Consider the following 20,500-nt stretch of genomic DNA (forward strand, 5'->3'; position numbering starts at 1 on the left):
CAAGAATTCCTCTCCACTGTATTCGGTTACTTGGCCACTTGTCGCCAATTCGTTGAGCGCCTCGACACACGCAAGTCGACTTCAACCTGGTCGAACAAACTAGCACGTTGGGGTGCATAGCATCGTGAAGAGAACGGATTTTGCTGCACGTCATATGCGGTCACGTTGCTCTTTCGACATTTATATGAAATCTTTCGGATTGAGAAGGATGGATCCGTGACATTTAGCTTTTCAGGTTCCCATGACCCATGGCTGGTACTGGCCCACAAACCTCCTGGTTAACGATGATAGATGTTAGAAAGGGATTTGGTAGATTGTATTATGCTTAAATTGTTTCAAATAAATTTGAGGTCAGGTACGATTTGTCGATGTTGGCTGCGTGCTGACCAACTTAGATGTGGATTAATTAGAACATGAGTTTTGTAGCCATTTTAGTTGAATCCAAAGCTATAATGGCTCCAAACGATTCAATGTCTTTGTCGCAGCCGCGGCAGATTTCTTGGGATGGAATCAAATGACTTCCTAGCCTTGTTACGGTATCGGCCATGACAAGATCGAACAGGAACGGTGCCGCTCAAGCTAGAAGCCGTCGGAAAAGTGTGTTCTGTTCAGGCACTTGCGAATAACAATTTAACTCTTCATTCATATCCTTAAAAGCTCTAACTCGCTCAGTGGATAGGGAAGGTGAGTACCGTCCATCCCAGTCGCATGGCGACAAACTTGGAGAGATATCACCCACTCAGTAGACAGCTTACTCAGGTCAGTTTAGATATCGCAAAGCGAGCCTTCCCAAGTGAGTGACCCGTTCGTCCCGGACGCGGACAGACTTGGAGGGATATCACCCACTCGCTAGACAGCTGGTTCAGTGTAGAGAAAACCTTCTTGTCCTCAAAAAGGACGATTTGGTCCGCGAGCCTGCTGCAGCAACACTACGCCAGTGGAGTGGACTGTATACACATCAGCTACATCCCAGGACGTCTTCAGAGGATGTGAAGGAAGCACTAGGCTCAAACTAAAACTACTCCATTTATTTGCTTTTCAAGCGATAACACGTGAAAAAACACTGAAACACTGGATGATCGCGCAATGCGCGCACTGCTTATATAGCCTGAAATATTCTTCTTCTTCTTCGCTGCTACTACTGCTGCTGCTCGTCTCGCTCGAAACACGTAGAATGGAAGACGGTGAAAAAAGGTGTGGCTTATTTAGCAGCGATGGTTCGGTGTCTTGTTGCTGTTATTGTTGTTGGTGGTTCGCTCGAGCGCGAACAGTCTTAGCACCAGTTTTATTTGAAGTTACAATAGTTACCGTTTATTAGCGCTCGCTTGAACAGACTCACCACTTTCCCGGTCTTCACCAGGGCAGCTGGCTCCAGTCTTTTGCCTCTGCCTGACCGCCATTGGACTATATAGGTTTTCTTAAATGAGTACATCACTCGGGACACTGCTGAATGATGGATTCTCAGGTGTTCCCTAATCCATATGTAGGAAGCAGTGGATTTTTTCAAAAAGCGAACATGTTTTTTTGGCGGACCTGCTCTTGCTCCGATGCTGGCTCGGTAACCAATTAAGGTGAAACGGTACTGAATCCCAACATGGCCGGAAAAATGGCGTCCGTGTCCGTGATATGGGTGCTATATTAAGCACATGATGTTCAAAAACGACCTGTGCTTTCAAGTCTCCTGGAGGATTGTCCACGTTTCATGGGCGGACTACCGGTCTTATTAGCGTTTTGTGGTACATTTGGTACGAGGGTGAAGCTTGCTAGACCTTAAGGTCTAGGGGAATCCGTAGTAAGCACGACTTCTGGCAAGAATACAGTTGCTGTACAACATCATTAACTACCCGAGGTATACAAGCTGGTCCACTCTAACTCATCCTTGTCGACTACCACACTATTGCCTATGCGAGCTCGATCGCACTCGGTTCCTCCTGCTAATAAATACTTGGTTTTAGACATATTCACCACAAATCCAACCTTCACTGCCTCACGTTTCAGTTTGGTATACTGCTCAGCAACCGACTAGAACGTCCTCCGGACAATGTCTACGTCGTGAGCGAAACAGATAAATTCGCTAGATTTATTGAAGATCGTGCCCCGCATGTTAAAACCCGCACGTTTCATAACACATTCTAGCACGATGTTGAACAGGAGGCAGGAAATACCCTGTCGAAGTCCCCTGCGTGGTTTGATAGCGTGCCCGAGCGAATCCTCACACAGCACTGCTATCCATCGTGGCCCTAATCAATCTTGTCAACTTCCCGGAAAAGCCGTTTTCGTCCATAATTTTCCATAGCTCTTCACGGTCGATAGTACCTATATCGTAGGGGACAAGTAGGGACTTCATTCGCGATACTTCTGGAGGCCCTATCGCAGCACAAAGATTTGGTCCGTTGTCGATCGCCCATCCACAAAACCGGCTTGATAACTTCCCTAGAATCCGGAAAATGATCTGAGAAAGCATCGCTCGATAGTTGCAAACAGGTAGGCAGCCTATCCGGGTCTATCGTGATAAGCACCGCTGCCAGCCGCTTTGTTGTTATTGAGCTGCTTGATGGCTTCGATCACTTCACCTATTGTGGAAGTCGGCACATCACCATCATCCGTCATACTGATGAAGTCACTATCGTGAATCGTGAAGTAACTATATTTAAGTATCCAAGAGATAAACGTCCCTCCCACTCCAAAGATGCATATGGGGTGGAGGCAAGGACCAAATAGGGCCAGGCAAAAAAATACGCCTGCTGTCTTGGTATTCCCTCTCCGCGCCATTTAGGTTCTTATTGTAGTGCTGCTTGCACCTTTCGATTATCTCACGTGCATCATACAAGATCCCTCCGTTTTTATCCGTTCTCCGTTTTTTGGAGAACGACACAGCTGTTCCATGTCCTCGCACTCCATTTCATCCTGGCGGCACTTCTTATACCGGAAAAACTGGGTTTAAGTCGACTCCTTTCAGCGAATCCAATGCCATCTTCCGCTATTCCAGCTTTAGCGCTATCCCAGAAGTCCTCGAGAAGAGCTTCGCTTAGCTCTCCCTCACTTAGCAGCGCAGCTTCAAGGCATTGCCCGTACTCAGTAGCGACTCCAGCTAACTTGAGTCGTTTCAGATTGTATAGTGGTGGACGACGGTACCGAATGGTTGCTAGCATCGGAAGGTCTTTGACACACTTTAACCATCAAAAAATGGTGGTCAGAATCGATGTTTGTGCCACGATAGGCTCTAACGTCGATCATATCCGAGAAGTACCTGTGGGAGATGAGAGTAACATTATAAATAATGATAAATAAACTTGTTGAATTGCATTTAAAAAATAATCGTGTCACATTGATGTGTTCTGACAACACTGTCATTGCAAAATATAGTCCAACATGGCAACTGCTCGTCAATTGGAAAATAGTATTATTCTAATAAGAATGCTGCCGGGCGATGCTATATAAACATAAGCCGGTCGTACAGACCTCATTCTTGTGACGAACTTTGGAGGAACAGCAGCAGTAGGAAGGGCATCCACTGGAGCAACAGTAGCAGCAGCGGAAAGGACTTACTGCTTAGCAGCAGCAATGGTTGAAAGCGAAGTTTGGTTGAAAACACCATGAAGCCAATCACTTCGATTCACGAAATCACGACAATGCTTTCCATCAATTAACAGTAAGCTTTTAGTAGTTGATTTGCGAGGCCGACTATTTTGGTGATCTCCAGGTATACCGCCCACTTAGCTTCGATGCTGGTCTAACAAGCCAGTCGTCGCATGTTCGAATCTTGGCTAGGCGGTGCTTGCTTGATAGAGTCAGTAGGACCGTTTAGCTGAATCCGCATGGAATAAAATTTATATAAACAATTCTACAATACTTATTCAGCCGAAATTGGAGAACTTATACAACCTATTCCGTTTGAGGCAGAAAAAACACCTGTTAAGCAGTTATATCGCCTCTGTGCGCCTTGTTTCTAGCTTTGCGCAAATTGGTTATTTAAAAACGCACAAAAGCCTCTATTAAGCTACATTACAGCTTCAAAGCAGCTATTAGCAAACCCGAAGCTTGATAAAATCACCAGATTTAGATGTTTAAGAGCTGAAAAAACGTTTTTATTTCTTGAACTAAACCATAGTTCAGCCACCGGTTGAATAGATTCAGCTATAAAACCGTGTGATCAGCCAGAAATTGTTACTTGGGTAACTGCTTTCAAAGCTGCAATGGAGCTTAATAGAGGCTTTTGCGTGTTTTTAAATAACGAACGAGAATGAGAAATAGTTTTGCAATGCTTTTTCAGTCGCTTAGTCAACGTCTCATCAACCATTATGCAGCCAAAAAAATCTATTTTAAAATTTAAAAAATATAGAAAGCGTTGTATTTATTTTGCTATGGCGTCGTATGCTATATTGTAAATTTCGGATAACTTGAATTCGTATATGCAAGCTAATTAAAAATGCACGTCATCTTTCGGGAATTGAACCGCCATCTCCTGAAATTAAAAACTTTCCAAGCATTTAATAAATAAATTCTACTATTTTTATTTATTCGTGACGGATACGTATTTCGCCTACGACTTGCAGACTTCATCAGTTGCTGTTTTCGAAAAAATCTTGCACATTGGATCACCTTTAACCAACTCGTAAACAGCAAGACCAATTGCTGTTTACGAGTTGGTTTAGGGCGATCCAAGCTGCATAAAGTAAGCACTCAAATGGTGTTTGACCAAGCGATGTTTAAGCTACTTTAAGTTTTTTCAAACCAGCTTTCATCGAAAGCTAATAAGCAAGCTTAATAGCGGATTTTTCTGCTAAACAATCCGCTTCTAAACAGCCATAAACATAAAACCGTTTTACGGTAGCTTAAAGGTGTTAAAGTGGCTTTATAAACCAGTAGAGGCTCTCTCACTAGTCTCACAGCTTTCAAACTACTTTAAAGCTGCTTAAGGGTGTTAAAGTGGCTTTACAAACTAATAGCAAACTTTCATTCGGCTCACAGCACATATACTGTCAGATCATAGAATTTCGCAATTCGACTGGCAGCAAAAATATAAACCTCTGCACGGTGCCTAACCTCAACTCTGGTTTGACGTTCTTGTGTGTTTTGTTTTGATTTCCTTTGTAACCTAATTTTATTGCTAGTGGGTTTATTACTTGTAATTCGTACCACTTGTTTGCGGAAACCGGAAATGCCTGACTTTTCCGAAGCAGAAAAATTATATCAGTTCTGCACAACATATATTTTTGTCATTTTTGCAGTTTTTTTGTTTCTGGGTCTTGCGAATAAGTAATCAAAACAAACCCCACAACACTGTCAAACCTGGGTCGAAAAAAAAACGTACTGATATCTGCATGCAATGCTTTATATGTCAGTTATCGACATTATCGACTACTTCAAGTGTAAAGATATTTTCACTGTCTGTTCTGCAGATGCAGATGGGGCGGATCATACGGTGAGTGCTTATGGATCAGAAGATGGCGGTTCAATTCCCGAAAGATGACGACATACATTTTCAATTAGCTTGTAGCTGTAGGGTACGGGAGGGAAACTTCGTAGCTGCAATGGAGCTTAATAGAGGCCGATGCATATTCAGCGATGGCTGAATAATAATGGCTGCTAAAATGTTTTATCAGCGCATAAATGGTTCTTGGGAGGGCTTTTTATTAAGATGACAGATCGTTTATTCAGCTGGTAATAGCATAATTTTTGAGAATATTGACAGGTTCTCTGCTTGTGACACTGTTATGTGAAGCAGCTGATTTACAGCGCATTCATTGGCTGCTTAAACACTTATAGAATACAGAGGCCTTTGTTTAAATTTATTCAGCGTCTACCACCTGTATTCAGAGTTCAGCTGTAACCAAATCAGAAGCATTTTATTTCAGCTTCGGTGTTTGTTGGGTATGCACCTTGATAATGCTGATGTTGAAGAAACGGCCTGTAATCCCCAACCTGGACATACGACTGTCGATTTGTCGCCACTCAATCACGCACTTTTACATGTTGCCCATTACGAAAAAAGCTCAACAAGCTACTCAGCTTGTGTGTATTTCTACAGCTCTGGTAAATGGTGGTATCCATTTCTAAAAGAATGTACCGTATATCCCTTCCATTTCTTCCAGCATAACTCATGGAGCGCTACAACGTCGAACTTATGGGCACTCAATAAGTCGGATAAGGATGAGGGTATTTCCCAGTAAATTAAGAGACCTGCAGTCTCTGCATGCTCCAAGCCTCCAATCGTTAGCCCCTTTCGTTGCCTTGGTCTATGCCGATTGATCCGGTCCGTATTTACATTATTATTACCAATACAGGAAGCAACTGGTATTTTTACGAATGGCTTGTAAGGCCCGCATCAACTTCCTGTGTCACCGGATTTGGCCGAGAAATGTTGGCAACGGTTCTACACTGGATTATTTTCAGGATTTGGGAATAGAAGAAGCTACCGGAAGAATAGATGGACGGAGTTTGTCCTATCTACACAAAGGGTGATCGGCTCGACTGCTGTAACTATTCCGACATAACGCAGGTAAACGCCGCCAACAAAGCTTTCTCCCAGTTCCTGTTACACCGCTTTATGGGGACTTGTGCCTCTACAGACCACGTTTCTACTATCCGACAGATCTTGCAGAAATGTCGAGAGTACAATGTACCCACTCATCACATCTTCATTGATTTCAAAGCAGCATACGATACAGTCGATTGAAACCAACTTCGACAGACGATGCACAAACACGGTTTTCCGGAAAAACTGACGCAACTGACCAGAGCTACGTTGGATTGATTGATGTGTTTTATGTGCATCTCGGGGACTCTCTCGAGTGCTTTCGGCGACGAGGGTTGAGACAAAGTGGCCAATGTTGCACGTTTTTCAACACCGCGCTTGAGCGGGGTAATCCGAAGAGCGGGCATCGAAACGAGAGACACGATTTCTGAGTAGCCTGGAAAATTGACGACGAGTGGCCCAAGATCGAGTTGCAAGAAAAATGACGAATTCACGTCATCATTCGAGGATTCTTTTAAAAATTAGTTTCTATATGGTTGGATTACGTTGAATCGGATTCGGACATGAATAACAAAACAACCAAATGTATCATATGTTTGAAACTTTAGCTATCACGGCTGCATTTAATTAAACTCTCATCTTCTGAAACATTACAACAATTCATATGTTATCGGTTGAAAAAATGTGTATGTCATAGTTATATATTTATGTATGTATTCTCATGGTGATGGTATCAATAATCTACTGCAAATTGCTAATCCTTAATCAATATTGTTCACCTCACGCGCATTCATTCTTTCCGTCTGCCGAAAAACGTATGTACGCCCCAAAATTTTATAGCGAAATCGAACGGAAAAAATACCTACCCCTCTTTCACTGCAGTGATTGATCCTTTTCACAACAGGAATGTGTTAATACTAAGATATCATATTTTTTCATTCAAAAGATATTTGCGCTACTTTTATGCGGTTTTGCCCTTACTGCTGCAGCGGTAAAGCTGCAGATTCGTCGGAAATTTTTTTGCTATTCCCAAAGATGATGAGACTGAACGGATAAAAACTAAATTGGAAAACTTTTTAGCTTTTTTGCAATTTTTCATTTTCATAATACTAAAACAGCGCGGTTTTCTTTAATGCTAAATTGTCACGTCAACTTAGTTCGAACCGTTAAATTAGAGGCCTATTTACACCCTACAGCACTGCCGGACTCCACTCGCTTACTCTAGCACTAAAATTGGTATCACCTTTCTTGCCGGGATTTTCAAACTGACTCTAAACGCGGATATCCTACTTAAAACAAAGCATATATATTATTAATTCGCCACTGAGACAATTCGCAGGCTTTCGTTAAACTCTATTGAAGATCACAAAAGGACTCGCTGGTTGATTCACAAAAACATGTACGGGTTGTTTGTTGGGCCGAAACAAAAATCGAATTTCATCCAAATTTTGTGCTGCTGCAGTGTGATAAGAGATAATTTAACACGCTTTATAGCAATTATTCTATTATCATTAGTAGACTCATTTGTACAACGGATTTAAACGTAGTGTAATAAATAGGAACACAATTTTAGTTTTGCCTAGGGTGGTGCGCTCTGCATGCAAAACAATTTCTTTCTTCTACGCACGGTTTTTGTGAGATGTGAGTGAAGCGAGAAACTGTATAGCCAAAATGTGCCGAGAGCACATTCGCGGAGGATCGAATTAGAGAGGGGAATATGCACCATCAATCAATCAATCGATTTGGCCTACAATCAGGACGTCGAAGCGGTTGGCGGGATTGTACTGGCTCTACTAGTTGGGGAGGGTGATGAATGGGATGATGACGGTGATGGTGATGATGGCGATGATGATGACGAAGAAGGGGCTGCTTTTCTTGCTGTGCTGTTTTCAGTAGATGTCGCTGAGCTGAATTGCTTGACTGTGGTAGCTTTAGATCGTGAGCTGGCGTTGCTGCTGGTACTGGTAGTATCTGCTGTCGATCGGGGGGAGGAAGAAGCAGCAGCAGAACTGCTGCTTTTAGCGGAGCCAGCCGCAGAGGAGGCGGCTGCCCCGGCGGTGTTAGCAGTAGTGTTGGGCGATGCCGTGCAGCGTTTGTTACTATATGTGAATCTTCTGCGCTGTCGCACTGAGCTCGTCCATACTCTTCCGTGCCTGATCGGTAATATCGTCCAGCGATTTCTTGGTGTGGGTGAGGATTTCGTTCGTACTACTAGCTGCCGAGGTGGCTAAATCTTTCATCTAAAAGAAGGAATGGATAGGTGGTTGCAAATTAGATTACAAAGCGCACAGCTTTAAAAGCAAAACAGATTATTGTACCTCTAAGTTCAGTTTTCCTATCACCCACTCGAGACCCTGCCGACCCTTTCCCGCGTTGGTACTGATGTTTTTCGTCAGTACATCCTCCATGTACCGGTTCAGTGGAACGCCCTCGACCTGTACGGTCGCTTCCTGCCGGAGCAGCGTCTTTTCCGGATCCGACGGATGTGGTACGTAGCTGAGCGTTTCGTACACCGAAAGAAAACTGCCGAAGGTGAGATTGATCGTCTTGAGTGTCATCAGTCGTTTGCTGGGATCCACGGTGGACTTTTCACTAGCGTAGCATACATTGGGCGAACCAATAAGCTGGAAAGAATCGGGAGAAAACGGAGAGAAAAAGTCGTTAGTTCAATTACCGCCCAGACAGCAGGCTGTATGGAGTAAGAGGCAAAAGTGATGTAATTCGCAAGTCGCCAGAATACGTAACACTTGAGAAATGGCTGGTCAACTTAAAAATAGCATTCGCACGGGATATTTTAGTTGCAAACAAGCAGCACTAATGGAGCGAAGTAAAAAAGTCAGAAGGGTAATGCGGAACTGTAAAAAACGACACGCAACAAGTCTAGCATATAATCCAGGCACGTGCATCGGGCAGTTTCCTTTCCGAGTTTGTTTTACATTTACATGAAAATACCTTTGCACTGACCGATAAGGATGAAACTGATAAGGAAATAATCTAATTTTTAGCTAAATCAGACCGACAGATAAAAGAAAGCCAGTTCGCCAAAAAAAATCCTTCCATCAAACCTGCTGATCCACTGCCAAAATGATTAATTCGACAAGATTTGGCATTGGTCCAGCCGGCTGACACCGATTTACTGGAATCCGATTTCCAAGCGCACGTGTTTGGTGTTGGTTTTCTCTCTGTCCGAAGGTGCTTTGCTTGCTCACGTTATTCACGTGTTCTTTCCACCTTCCAGAAGAAGAAGCAATTTACAGCTTTTGCTGTAGATTGCATTCAATGCAAGGTAGAAATTACTCTCACAATGAATGCTAAAAATTTTCCACGACAAAGACAATAAACATTTGACTAATATAGAAACAGGAACGCTTAATTGATATCGTTAACCAACAGAACGGTGAGCTGATTATCTCCGATCGGACGGTAGAAAATGTTATCAGTGATTTTTGTTATGGAATTGGCCACAAGCATTTGTTTTTAAAAAGCGGTAAAATTGCACCTGTGTTGTATGAATATCTATCGTGGTTTAGTCACGATAATCACCCCTCGCCGCTAAAGTAGGTGATTTGATAGAAATTAAAAGTGAAACCTTGACCGTCTTCAAAGTCGCCGGTTATTTTGAAACTTTCAAGATCGTACCGCTTTTCGCTTTTATTTTTCTACCGTGTGAACGTGTGCGTCCGTCCGGCGTTACGTAAATAAGTTTGTGTCAATAACTGAAGGTGCGAATTTATCAACTTTAATTTCGACTAGTAGAAATCGGGCAAGTGAGCAAGCTTTCCGGTGAGTGTAACCAAAAATTATTGTTGGTCATCTGTTAATGGGCAGTGAACTGTGAGTAAATATCATCCTGTGACCGAAGAAATTTTACGACACCCAAGCAAGAGACAGTCAGTAAGTATGACGCGCATTGTAGCCGGTGGTCCTATCAGCAGCCAGCTACGGACGACAATGTGCCGCAGCCGTCGACCTGCCTGTGATGATGGCCCACGAGTTTCAAACTCGTAGGTATTTTTATCAGCACACGAGCTGGCGTTGGAAAATTACACCGCAGCTCGTGTTAGCGTCAGCGCAGTTATATATTTACTGCAGCAAACGGTACACAATCGTTCTATTAGGATGTCACTGATGACGATCCGCAGTTTAATGTGTGATTCTATGTAGCTGACAGCGAGTATGGGTGATCGTATTATTGGCCTATTAAACATAACTTAAATTTTATAAAACATCAGAATCACATTACAGTAATCATATTTATGAATCATAAAATTAGAATTTTGTATATGAAACTGAACAGAGATTATGTCTTATCTCTTACGTCCATTGGGCGCATACTCTTCCAATGGCTATGCGATTGCAATCTGTTTAAGCAAGATTCGTTCCTTTGTTTCTTTAACATAACGATCTACACGTTGCAGATACTGCCATGGCATGTGGCATGGCAGATTGTTACAAACGATCAATTAGGTAGCACAAATCTACCATAGTACAAGACCGGATTATCCAGATTGTCAGATTAAAAGGAGCCAGTAGTTTTTCAATATGATATGGTTGCAATCTAACTTGATTTCCATTAAAAGTAGCTTCCACAATGCAGTCCTGCATCGACCTCTTTCCCAAATTCAAACCAGCTTCCTTAATTAAATTTGTCATTCCAGCACCTTGGACATTTATTCAATTAACATGATGACTTGGCCAGTTGTGACATGTTGTGTCTGATGGAGTATTTACACCGTCTGGAGCAGCTGTTTCTTTGTGATCGCCGGCGCCGAAATGCCGTTTTGACTTCCATGGGGGTGAAAACCGAAGAACTGCAGGTGCATCACGTTCAAACGACGTGTAAAACGACTCGGAACATTGCAAGTTTAGCGACTGGGGAAAAAAACTTTCCACGCAGTGCAAACGTAGTTGTTATGTTTCTTTACAAGCTTTGCATTGCACTTTAGACTTTCAACTACGTCATCTTTCAGCTAAAATATCTTGTTCAAATGAAATATCATGTTTCTCTTTGTTTATTTGTATACGCTTGCCCGTCATCTAATTCAAATTTTCAAATCGTCGGCGAACGAAAGTACAGGAGATGACGTAAGTGCACTAAAGTCGTTTACAAAAGTCGTTTCAAAATATTGAAGAACAATGGTTCGAGTGTGTTTCCTTGGGGTGCGCCGGAAAAAATAAGAAACGTTCGAGAGCGAGCGGAGTTCATTAAAACGAATGTCGTTGCCCGTGGGGTCTGTCAGATATGGTTGGTATTAAGTTAGACCAAGTGATAAAACAGTGATTTCTAGAAAACCGCGTTCAAAGTTTGCTGCTCTGTATGGTTTATACTTATCAATCATTCGAAATCATCGTCGAAAATTTTCCTAAATTAGTGGATACAGCCCCAACCGGAGGAAAAATTTTGGCTGTATCTATCACGCATCGATCCGCATGTGTCTGAGGATGAAATATCGGCTCTAGTTAAGGAATGTGTACCTGGAGCGCAACCAGTTGTTCGAAAGCTGATTAAAAGAGAGGCTGATATAAAATCGCTTGCTTTCGTGTCCTTTAAAGTTGGCTTTGATCTTGAGCATAAAAAATTGCGCTTGATGCTAACATCTGGCCGAAGGGGATTTATTTTCGGCAATTTTGGGGGCCGAAAGCATCAAAAATTCTACGTACGATACAGTCGGTTCCTTCGCAGCCTTTGACGAATCCTCGTCTGACACCTTTAAATTAGTTGCCACCATTGGATCTGGCCCGGGACGCACCGAAACAAGCATTTTGGAAGCCCCTAATCTACTCATCACAGTCGCGCCACTGCGGCCAGCGCTCATCAGTCGTCCCGGTCCTGTGTTTGAGAATGGAAAAGCGGTCTTCCAGCTTGCTAGTGTAGGCAAGTATTCTTCTATCAATATTAATTCGGCACCTGATATCCCCGCACCTTGTAGACATTTACTTGCTAACCGTCAACAACTCGACAACGATGTACCTGGATTGCGGTTTTTGTGTCAAAATGTCCGTGGACTGCGGACAAAAATCGATGATTTCTTCTTGGCGGCTTCTGAATATGACTACGATGTCATTGTATTGACGGAAACGTGGTTGGATGCTCAGATTAATTCTGTGCAGCTCTTTGGTAACTATTTTAACGTATACCGTTGTGATCGTAATAGCCCTAACAGCGCTAAGACACGTAGAGGTGGAGTTTCGATTGCGGTTTCAACGCGTCTGATTAGTTATGTTGTCCCGACACCAATTTGCGACACAATCTAACAGCTGTGGGTGATGATCAAAACACCAATTCACAGAATCAATGTTGGTGTAATATATTTGCCACCTTATCGCCGAGCTGATGCCAACGCTGTCGACAATCATATTAACTCCATCGGTTCTATTATATCTTGTCTGCAGCCGAATGATCTCTCATTGCTGTTTGGAGACTACAATCAGTCTGGATTACGGTGGATTCGCTTAAACAACAATTCCCCTTCTATTGACTACCTCGATTCATACATTTCTACTGCCAGTTTCGATTTGTTGGGTTCAACTTACACAGTCTTTCACAAATTACATGACTAATAGTAACGATCGTCTTCTTGACTTGATACTGACTAACAATCAGAGTATGTGCGAGTTGTTCGAAGCTGCTGAGCCACTAGTTCCGCTCGACCCTAATCATCCAGCGCTGGCTATAACGGTTCACCAAAGCTTACCCGTCCAGTTCGAAGATACTCTTTGGACTTTCGCAGAACCGACTTCGATGCTTTGAGTAATGCTATATCACAAATCGATTGGTGGTTTTTAGGATTATGGATTATGTCCCTCCCCGAGACCGTTGCGTAAACCACCGTGGTCAAACTTTCGCTTACTACAACTCAAGCGTCAGCGATCCCTGGCGCTACGTAAATACTGCAGATTGCGTGATGCTTTATTGAAGCAGAATTTTAATCGTATCAGCAATCAGTATCACAAATATAAACGCTACTTGTACAAACGATATACGCATCGAATGCAGCGTAATATTAGATTGAATCCAAAGATCTTTTGGTCATTCGTTCAACAGTAAGAGGAAGGAGGAAGGATTGCCTAAAGACAAGTCCTTATTGGATGTGATTGTCATGATGTTGGAAAAATGTACGTTGTTCGTAGCTCAGTTGCTACAATTGCGCAAACCAATACGGCAATGAGTAGCACTCCTAGCAACCTGTTGGATTTTAATCTACCTGCAATAACTGCTCGTCGCATCGAAGCTGCAATCAATAAAGTTAAATGTTCGTTTGCATCTGGTCCTGATGGAATTTCTTCATGTGTTTTAAAAAGGAGCGCAGCTAGCTTTATACGTCCGTTGCTTCAACAGTGCTTATTTCCTACGACATGGAAGATTTCTGTTATGTTTCCTGTGTATAAAAAAGGTGACAAGCGCAATATAATTAACTACAGAGGTATAACATCCCTTTGCGCTTGCTCAAAGGTGTTCGAAATCATTATACACGACGTTCTTTTCGCAAGCTGTAAACAATGCGTGTCAACAGATCAACATGGATTTTTCCCGAAACGCTCTACCGCAACGAACCTCGTGCAATTCACGGCAACTTGCTTACAAAACATGAGTATAGGTGCCCAAATAGACGCAGTTTATACTGACTTGAAAGCTGCATTCGATCGGGTTGGCCATAATATACTACTGGTGAAATTGGAAAAAATTGGAGTTAATTCTGCACTTGTACGATGGTTTCGATCCTATCTATTGAATCGAATGCTCTGCGTGAGGATAGGAAACCAGGAGTATTTCACGAATCTCTCCGGCATACCACAAGGCAGTAACCTCGGGCCGTTGCTCTTTATTAACGATACTGTTGACTGTTTGGAACTTCAACGTTTGATTGACATTTTTCTGCAGTGGTGTTCCAGTAATCTTCTAACCATCTGTATCGAGAAATGTGATTTCATTTTATCGTAAATCCAGCCCGATCAGTTTTAACTGCACAATAATGTGTGGTCAGAGCATAGCTAGAGTAAACCGGGTTCGTGATTTGGGTGTTACATTAGAAACTCCGTTTACATTTGGCCCACACTACAACGAAATAATTGCCAAGGCTAATAGGCAGCTTGGATTCATGTTCAAGGTAGCAGATAAATTTTGCGATCCTATGTGCCTACGATCGCTGTACTGTTGCCTGGAGCGATCTCTTCTTGAGACCAACTTGGTTGTTTGGTGTCCATTCAACGCGAACTGGATAGCAAGAATAGAAGCCGTGCAGCGGAAGTTCGTGCGATATGCTGTACGTTTCCTGCCATGGCGTAATCGATTCCAGCTTCCTGCATACACCGAGCGCTGTCAGCTTCTCGGAATTCAGACTTTGGAGCGAAGACCATTCGAAGCACAAGCTGTATTTGTGGCAAAAGTTTTGCATGGTGAAAATGATGCTCCAAGTATTTTGCAGTAACTGAATTTGTACGCTCCGGAAAGGCATTTGAGGCCCAGGAATCTTCTGTTTCTACCCCATCGAAGTGTTTCGTATGGGCAACATGATCCCATTCGCTACACGTCGGCAAACTTCAACGAGGTGGTAGATTTGTTCGACTTCAACATCACCACATCGTCATTTAAAGAACGGCTTCGTAGATGACTGATGACGAGCACCCTATTGCATGAAATATTTCGAGCCATGATTTTTATGTCGTGTGGACCAACCAATATGGCTTGAACGATTATCCCATAGCCGTACAATCACGGATTCGTCTATATTTGTTCAAGACCCATCCAAAGATGATAGATCTAGTTCGCATAAACTATCTCTGAGCTGATCAGTCTTTAGTATTTTCCTACTTCCCAGTTTTTACATAGATACAAACAAACTTACAAGACATCTTTCATATTAAATAGCACTACATTATCACTCTATTGTTCTTGAAAGCATCAATCGACGAGCTTTTTAGTTGTAGCTGCTTGTTCCGCTTTTACCTTGTTGTCTCCTCATGAAGTAAACGCAAAATTGGCAATTCGATCAAATTCATTCGGCTTGGTGACTTTAGCTCTATCTAGAAATCGTCTCTACTCGATTAGCCTTGGACAATCCGTTGGCCATTCCTGGAGCGTTCCGGCTCCCGCGAGGAAACTTTAGTCTGGTTGAACCATTTCACATCTGAAACAAACGCAAGATGATCAATGAGATCAATGGGGTCCTCGGTAGGTTAGAACGGTTAGAACAAAATCAGCGGTACTCTCGTCCTTGATTTGACCAGTCCACCATGACACCGTGACTTTCATCGAGCTACTTATCCTGATGTGATGTTCATTAGGATTCCACCTGCTTTACAGTGCTATACCAACATGCTCGGTACACGGCTATCTGTCTCCAGTGTCTCGAACGTCCCACATTTGTTAGGTTGAGCACCTGAGCACCTGGTACATATCAGCCGAATGAGGCGAACACCAGTTGTGCGTTATTCTCACATGTACCGCCCATTGCATCTTAGCTCGTGATTCATCCTTCTCCTTCATGCACCGTTCTCGCATACCTTGCAAAAGGGAGTACTAAGCACATGACGTCCGATAAAGACCTATGATTACAAGTCCTCATCAAGCATTGTCCATTTTCCGTGCTGCACTTAGTACAACGGTGAAGCTTACCATACCTTATAAGAATATACGATATAAGATAAGAATATACGGATTTCTCTGCGACGGAATATGAGAATGACGTGAACGCCACCTCTTTGACCTAGACGCTATCTACTGGCTCTCAAAAAGTTAAGTAGTCCCTGCTTCTGCAAATATTTGAACAACATTGATCGTGAACTGAAACGCAATCTCAAGTCGTTCAGGAAATATGTCAGCGTCCGACGAAAAGTCGACGGTCTTACAGCAGCCATATTTCTTAAAGACGACACTGATGCATATATATGTATATGGTTTGCTAACTGTTCTTGCGGGAGTTCTCCAGTGTTTTTGTAGATGACAGGCTGTCTAAAACTGACTTTGACGTTATCAACAGAGTCTTCTGCTTCTAATAAGCTTAATCGGCATCGTACAACTGGACTAACTCGGCATTGGAGGGACGCCGCTCCAATGGTTTAACCTGTATTTGTCGAATTGTCTCGTTAATGTGTTTATTGGCTGGTTCTTTTCACCGGCTTTCACTAATTTTTCCGAAATTCCACAAGGTAGCCATCTCGAACGGTTGGATTTTCTTTATTTTAAAGACGTCAACATGGTGTTCAAACGCAGAGCCGTTGATGTCTGCTTTATTAACGTTTTTCTAACAATCTGTAAGAGGAGCCGGTAGTGTTGCTTCAAGACTTAACAAGTACTCAATAGCGGCTTCAAAAAGCTTGTAATGTTCCAAATTGCCCCGCGACAAGCGACGATACTGAACAGTGTTACCAACGGAGTCGTGAATGCACTTTAACTATCAAAAGTTAGCTGTCGGAATCAAATTTTGCACCACGATAAGCTCTAAAGTTGATAATCAAGAAGTGCTCCCATCAGTCGACACGAAGTTGAATTGCGTTGTGGTCTTTCTCCAGGTGTACAGATATGGGAGGCTATGCCGGAAGTAGGTACCTCGTATAGTTATATTTTTGGAGGCGACGAAGCCAGAATTAATCTAGGGCCGATTTCGTTCGTAACTAAGTGTTGATTTTTGTGAAATCTGTCCTTACCTATATAATTAATTATTCTTATTTCCTCCGAAAATTCGTTAGCGACCCGATCTTGTTGAAGAATTGCTTCTTGTTCGACTTGTTGCTCGAGATCGAATGAATGGATTTGCCGAACAAAACTGTGGTATGTTGTCGTTGTAGTCATGTGTCGTGTTGTTGGCATCATTGTCGCGGGTTATCTGAGATCACGTTTTCAATGTTTTAATACTGATGGCCTATATTCCGCAATTTTAACATCATATCTATAGCAGTTGTCGTTTTCACGCATAAGCTGTGCGTAAAAAGCGTCCTAATCATCCCCATCACTTCCTAAGAGCGAACTAAAGCAAAGCCTAGGTGCTACATTCCGTTATCGAAACTTGACCTCCTGTTTTTATGCGACAGACTTTGCAGCCAGCTGTTAACTGCAGGGCCAGTTGCTACGATCCTATTGATTCCAACAGCCTCTCCCATCCGAGATTCGAACCTGCGACGACTGGCTGATTAGGCCAGCATAATACCTCGAGGCCAACTGGGAGTGAACTATTCACGTTAATAACGCTAAGCCCAGAGACGGACTCCAATCTTTAATTGGCATATATCTTATAAAGCATTTATATTTGAAAATGGGGATAACTTGCAAAAGCACAAATAGAATATTTAATAAGATTATCGTCTTTCTACATCAGAAATCGTAAAAATAAGATTTTTATTGTTTTCTTAATATAAAAGAAAACTAAACATAAGATTCTTTATATACGAAACTATATGTCGATCAAATGAGTATAACCAATATATATAGAATGCCAGTGTCGCTGGTGTTTCATGGATATTTTGGTGGCAAACATGTTGCTGGCTCGTGTCTTGGATACGGGAACTACATTGTCAAATTGCACAATAGAAAATTTTCCTGCCGACGAAATACCTTAAAACGACCAAATTGGGTGATTTATCCTACGTGATTTACGAAAAAGCAGAAAGATTTTTTATTGGGTTGCATTTTAGTTTGACAATCAGATTCCCGTTTCGAATCGATCACTCACACATATGCGCATACAATGTAAATACATAATTTTCAAATGTGTGATGTTTACCACGAGCACTGCAGCGACACTGGCATTCTATATATATTGATTCTACTATCAAATGAGTAGAATCAATATGAAGTATTCCACCACGCACACACATAAAGAAATTTTGACATTAGCTGAGGCCCTCGCTGAGGCTGTTTGCAGTAGGAGTAATATCAACAACATCAAATTCCAAACTCCCGGATCCTCTCCTCCACTCTTTGCTCCCCTCTCACTCCTACATAAGCGATCCTCAGCAAATGTCATTCTCGTTGGTGACGAAACCGCAAATTACTTCATATATAGAATGCCAGTGTCGCTGCAGTGCTCGTGGTAAACATCACACATTTGAAAATTATGTATTTACATTGTATGCGCATATGTGTGAGTGATCGATTCGAAACGGGAATCTGATTGACAAACTAAAAAGGCAACCCAATAAAAAATCTTTCTGCTTTTTCGTAAATCACGTAGGATAAATCACCCGATTTGGTCGTTTTAAGGTATTTCGTCGGCAGGAAAATTTTCTATTGGGCAATTTGACAATGTAGTTCCCGTATCCAAGACACGAACCAGCAACATGTTTGCCACCAAAATATCCATGAAACACCAGCGACACTGGCATTCTATATATTGTGCTTTGCAGCTGTACCTGGATTAATCCAGATTATTTTCTATAATGCCAATGTATATGACAAAAGAAAACAGCAACATTGCAGTTGTCACTCTTTCTCTTTCTCACTCACAGCATTCGCAGTATCGCACTTTTTGTGCCAGTCGCACTTTTAGACTGCGGTGTCCAGTAAGGTGCAAAATGCGGGATATATTGGTTATACTATCAAATGCGATACTGCAATACAATTTACGCAACTATTAATCTTACCTTTTGAGCCCACTGCGGGAAATACCACTTGGTGCTGACCAGCCGATGGGTGTGCAGGACACCATCGACGACACGCCGCTCGACTACGTCGGTTCCGATAACTGCTGTGTTGATTGGGTTCGGGTACTTGCGCCAGGCAGCCTGTGCCACAGTTTCCCATGGATGGCTACGCACGGAAGAAGCAGAAAAATCAAACAGAGCCAATTAGTATCTAATTAATCAATTTGTTAATAATCGATAAGAGCGTGTTCAGTTCAATTCTGGCTGAGTAAAATCTGACAAGGGCAATGACACCGTCCTGTTGTTACACACGAAATCTTGGAAACCTCCCCCATGGACCTTCATGTTCTGTTTAACAACAGAACCTCGTCACAGTCACTATACACTGATTGGCGTGAACGCAATTCAACCAGCTGTTAAGATTCTCACATGCTAAGCTGGTGACGTCGCCGACTGCTGCAAAGACGGAACGGAACAAAGAAATTCACAACCTTCACCAGCAAACGACGGCACTCACACACGTATGCTTTTATTAATTCGACTGGTGCTACGCCAAAAATGTTTGACTTAATTTCGTAATCAAGCTCGAAAGTAGGTATATCGAGTCGCGGTAAGAAGCATGGCCAAAGGTCATTCATAACCACGGCCCGTTACTGTTGCTAGGCGCAGCTAGACATCACGTCACTAATCACTGGTACTCCATGTCTGGAAAACCCGGAACATTCTAGACTGACGCAGTTGGTCCGTTCTTTTACATAATCAATACTAGCATAAAACTACTCAGCCTTCCGTCAGATAAGCTGTATAAACTTACTTGAATACATGCTCGGACGTCCAGATTTTCATCGTTTCACTTTTCTAGGCTTCCGTAATCTATCACAAAAGCAAAGGATCAACTAAAAAATCTCCCGATTAAAGATCCGAAATGGAAAACACACACGCGAAACCGTTTTTTCTCGATTGACCACCCAGTAGGAATCCGCAACCGGGATCGGAACTGAAAGAAAACTTTCACGAAAAAACGGAACACAAAACCACGACCGTCTCGTTACAGCATCGGTGAAAAAGTGAATTTTTCCGATTTTTTCTGTCGCTTTTCGGCGAGGTTGGTTTCGTCGTGGTGTGCGTGTGGGAATTGCGAACAGGGTAATCCAAAAAAACATGCGTCTACCGTCAGCTGTCAAATGGGTGCCCTTTGGAAATGCTGCTTAAAGCACTACTACAGCCAGTGTTGCCGATTCGCGACTGCGAAACTAAAAGAGATTTTTAAATAAATATCCCGCATTTTGCACCTTACTGGACACCGCAGTCTAAAAGTGCGACTGGCACAAAAAGCGCGACAATGCGAATGCTGTGAGTAAGAAAGAGAAAGACTGACAACTGCAATGTTGCTGTTTTGTTTTGTCATATACATTGGCATTAGAGAAAATAATCTGGATTAAT

General features: G+C 42.5%; 1 protein-coding gene across 1 annotated transcript; it reads right to left on the reverse strand.

Annotated features, from left to right (window-relative positions):
* Positions 1-7,074: 7,074 nt before the first annotated feature.
* On the reverse strand, positions 7,075-20,096 carry LOC128741367 (protein slowmo). Its single transcript, XM_053837145.1, has 4 exons — positions 19,872-20,096; positions 19,058-19,223; positions 8,797-9,102; positions 7,075-8,718 (listed from the first exon to the last, which is right to left on the reverse strand). The coding sequence occupies exons 1-4, from the start codon at positions 19,901-19,903 to the stop codon at positions 8,578-8,580; spliced, it is 645 nt and encodes a 214-aa protein (XP_053693120.1). The 5' UTR covers positions 19,904-20,096; the 3' UTR covers positions 7,075-8,577.
* Positions 20,097-20,500: the final 404 nt, after the last annotated feature.

This window comes from Sabethes cyaneus, chromosome 3 (assembly GCF_943734655.1).
Source record: "Sabethes cyaneus chromosome 3, idSabCyanKW18_F2, whole genome shotgun sequence".
Lineage (NCBI taxonomy): Eukaryota > Metazoa > Arthropoda > Insecta > Diptera > Culicidae > Sabethes > Sabethes cyaneus.

Coding starts and splice junctions, on each gene's coding strand:
- LOC128741367 (XM_053837145.1), bottom strand. CDS start 19,903: ATGAAAATCTGGACGTCCGAGCATGTATTCAA. Junction 19,224..19,871: donor ACGTCCGAGCATGTATTCAA/GTAAGTTTATAC, acceptor TTCCGTGCGTAG/CCATCCATGGGAAACTGTGG. Junction 9,103..19,057: donor TCCCGCAGTGGGCTCAAAAG/GTAAGATTAATA, acceptor GATTCTTTCCAG/CTTATTGGTTCGCCCAATGT.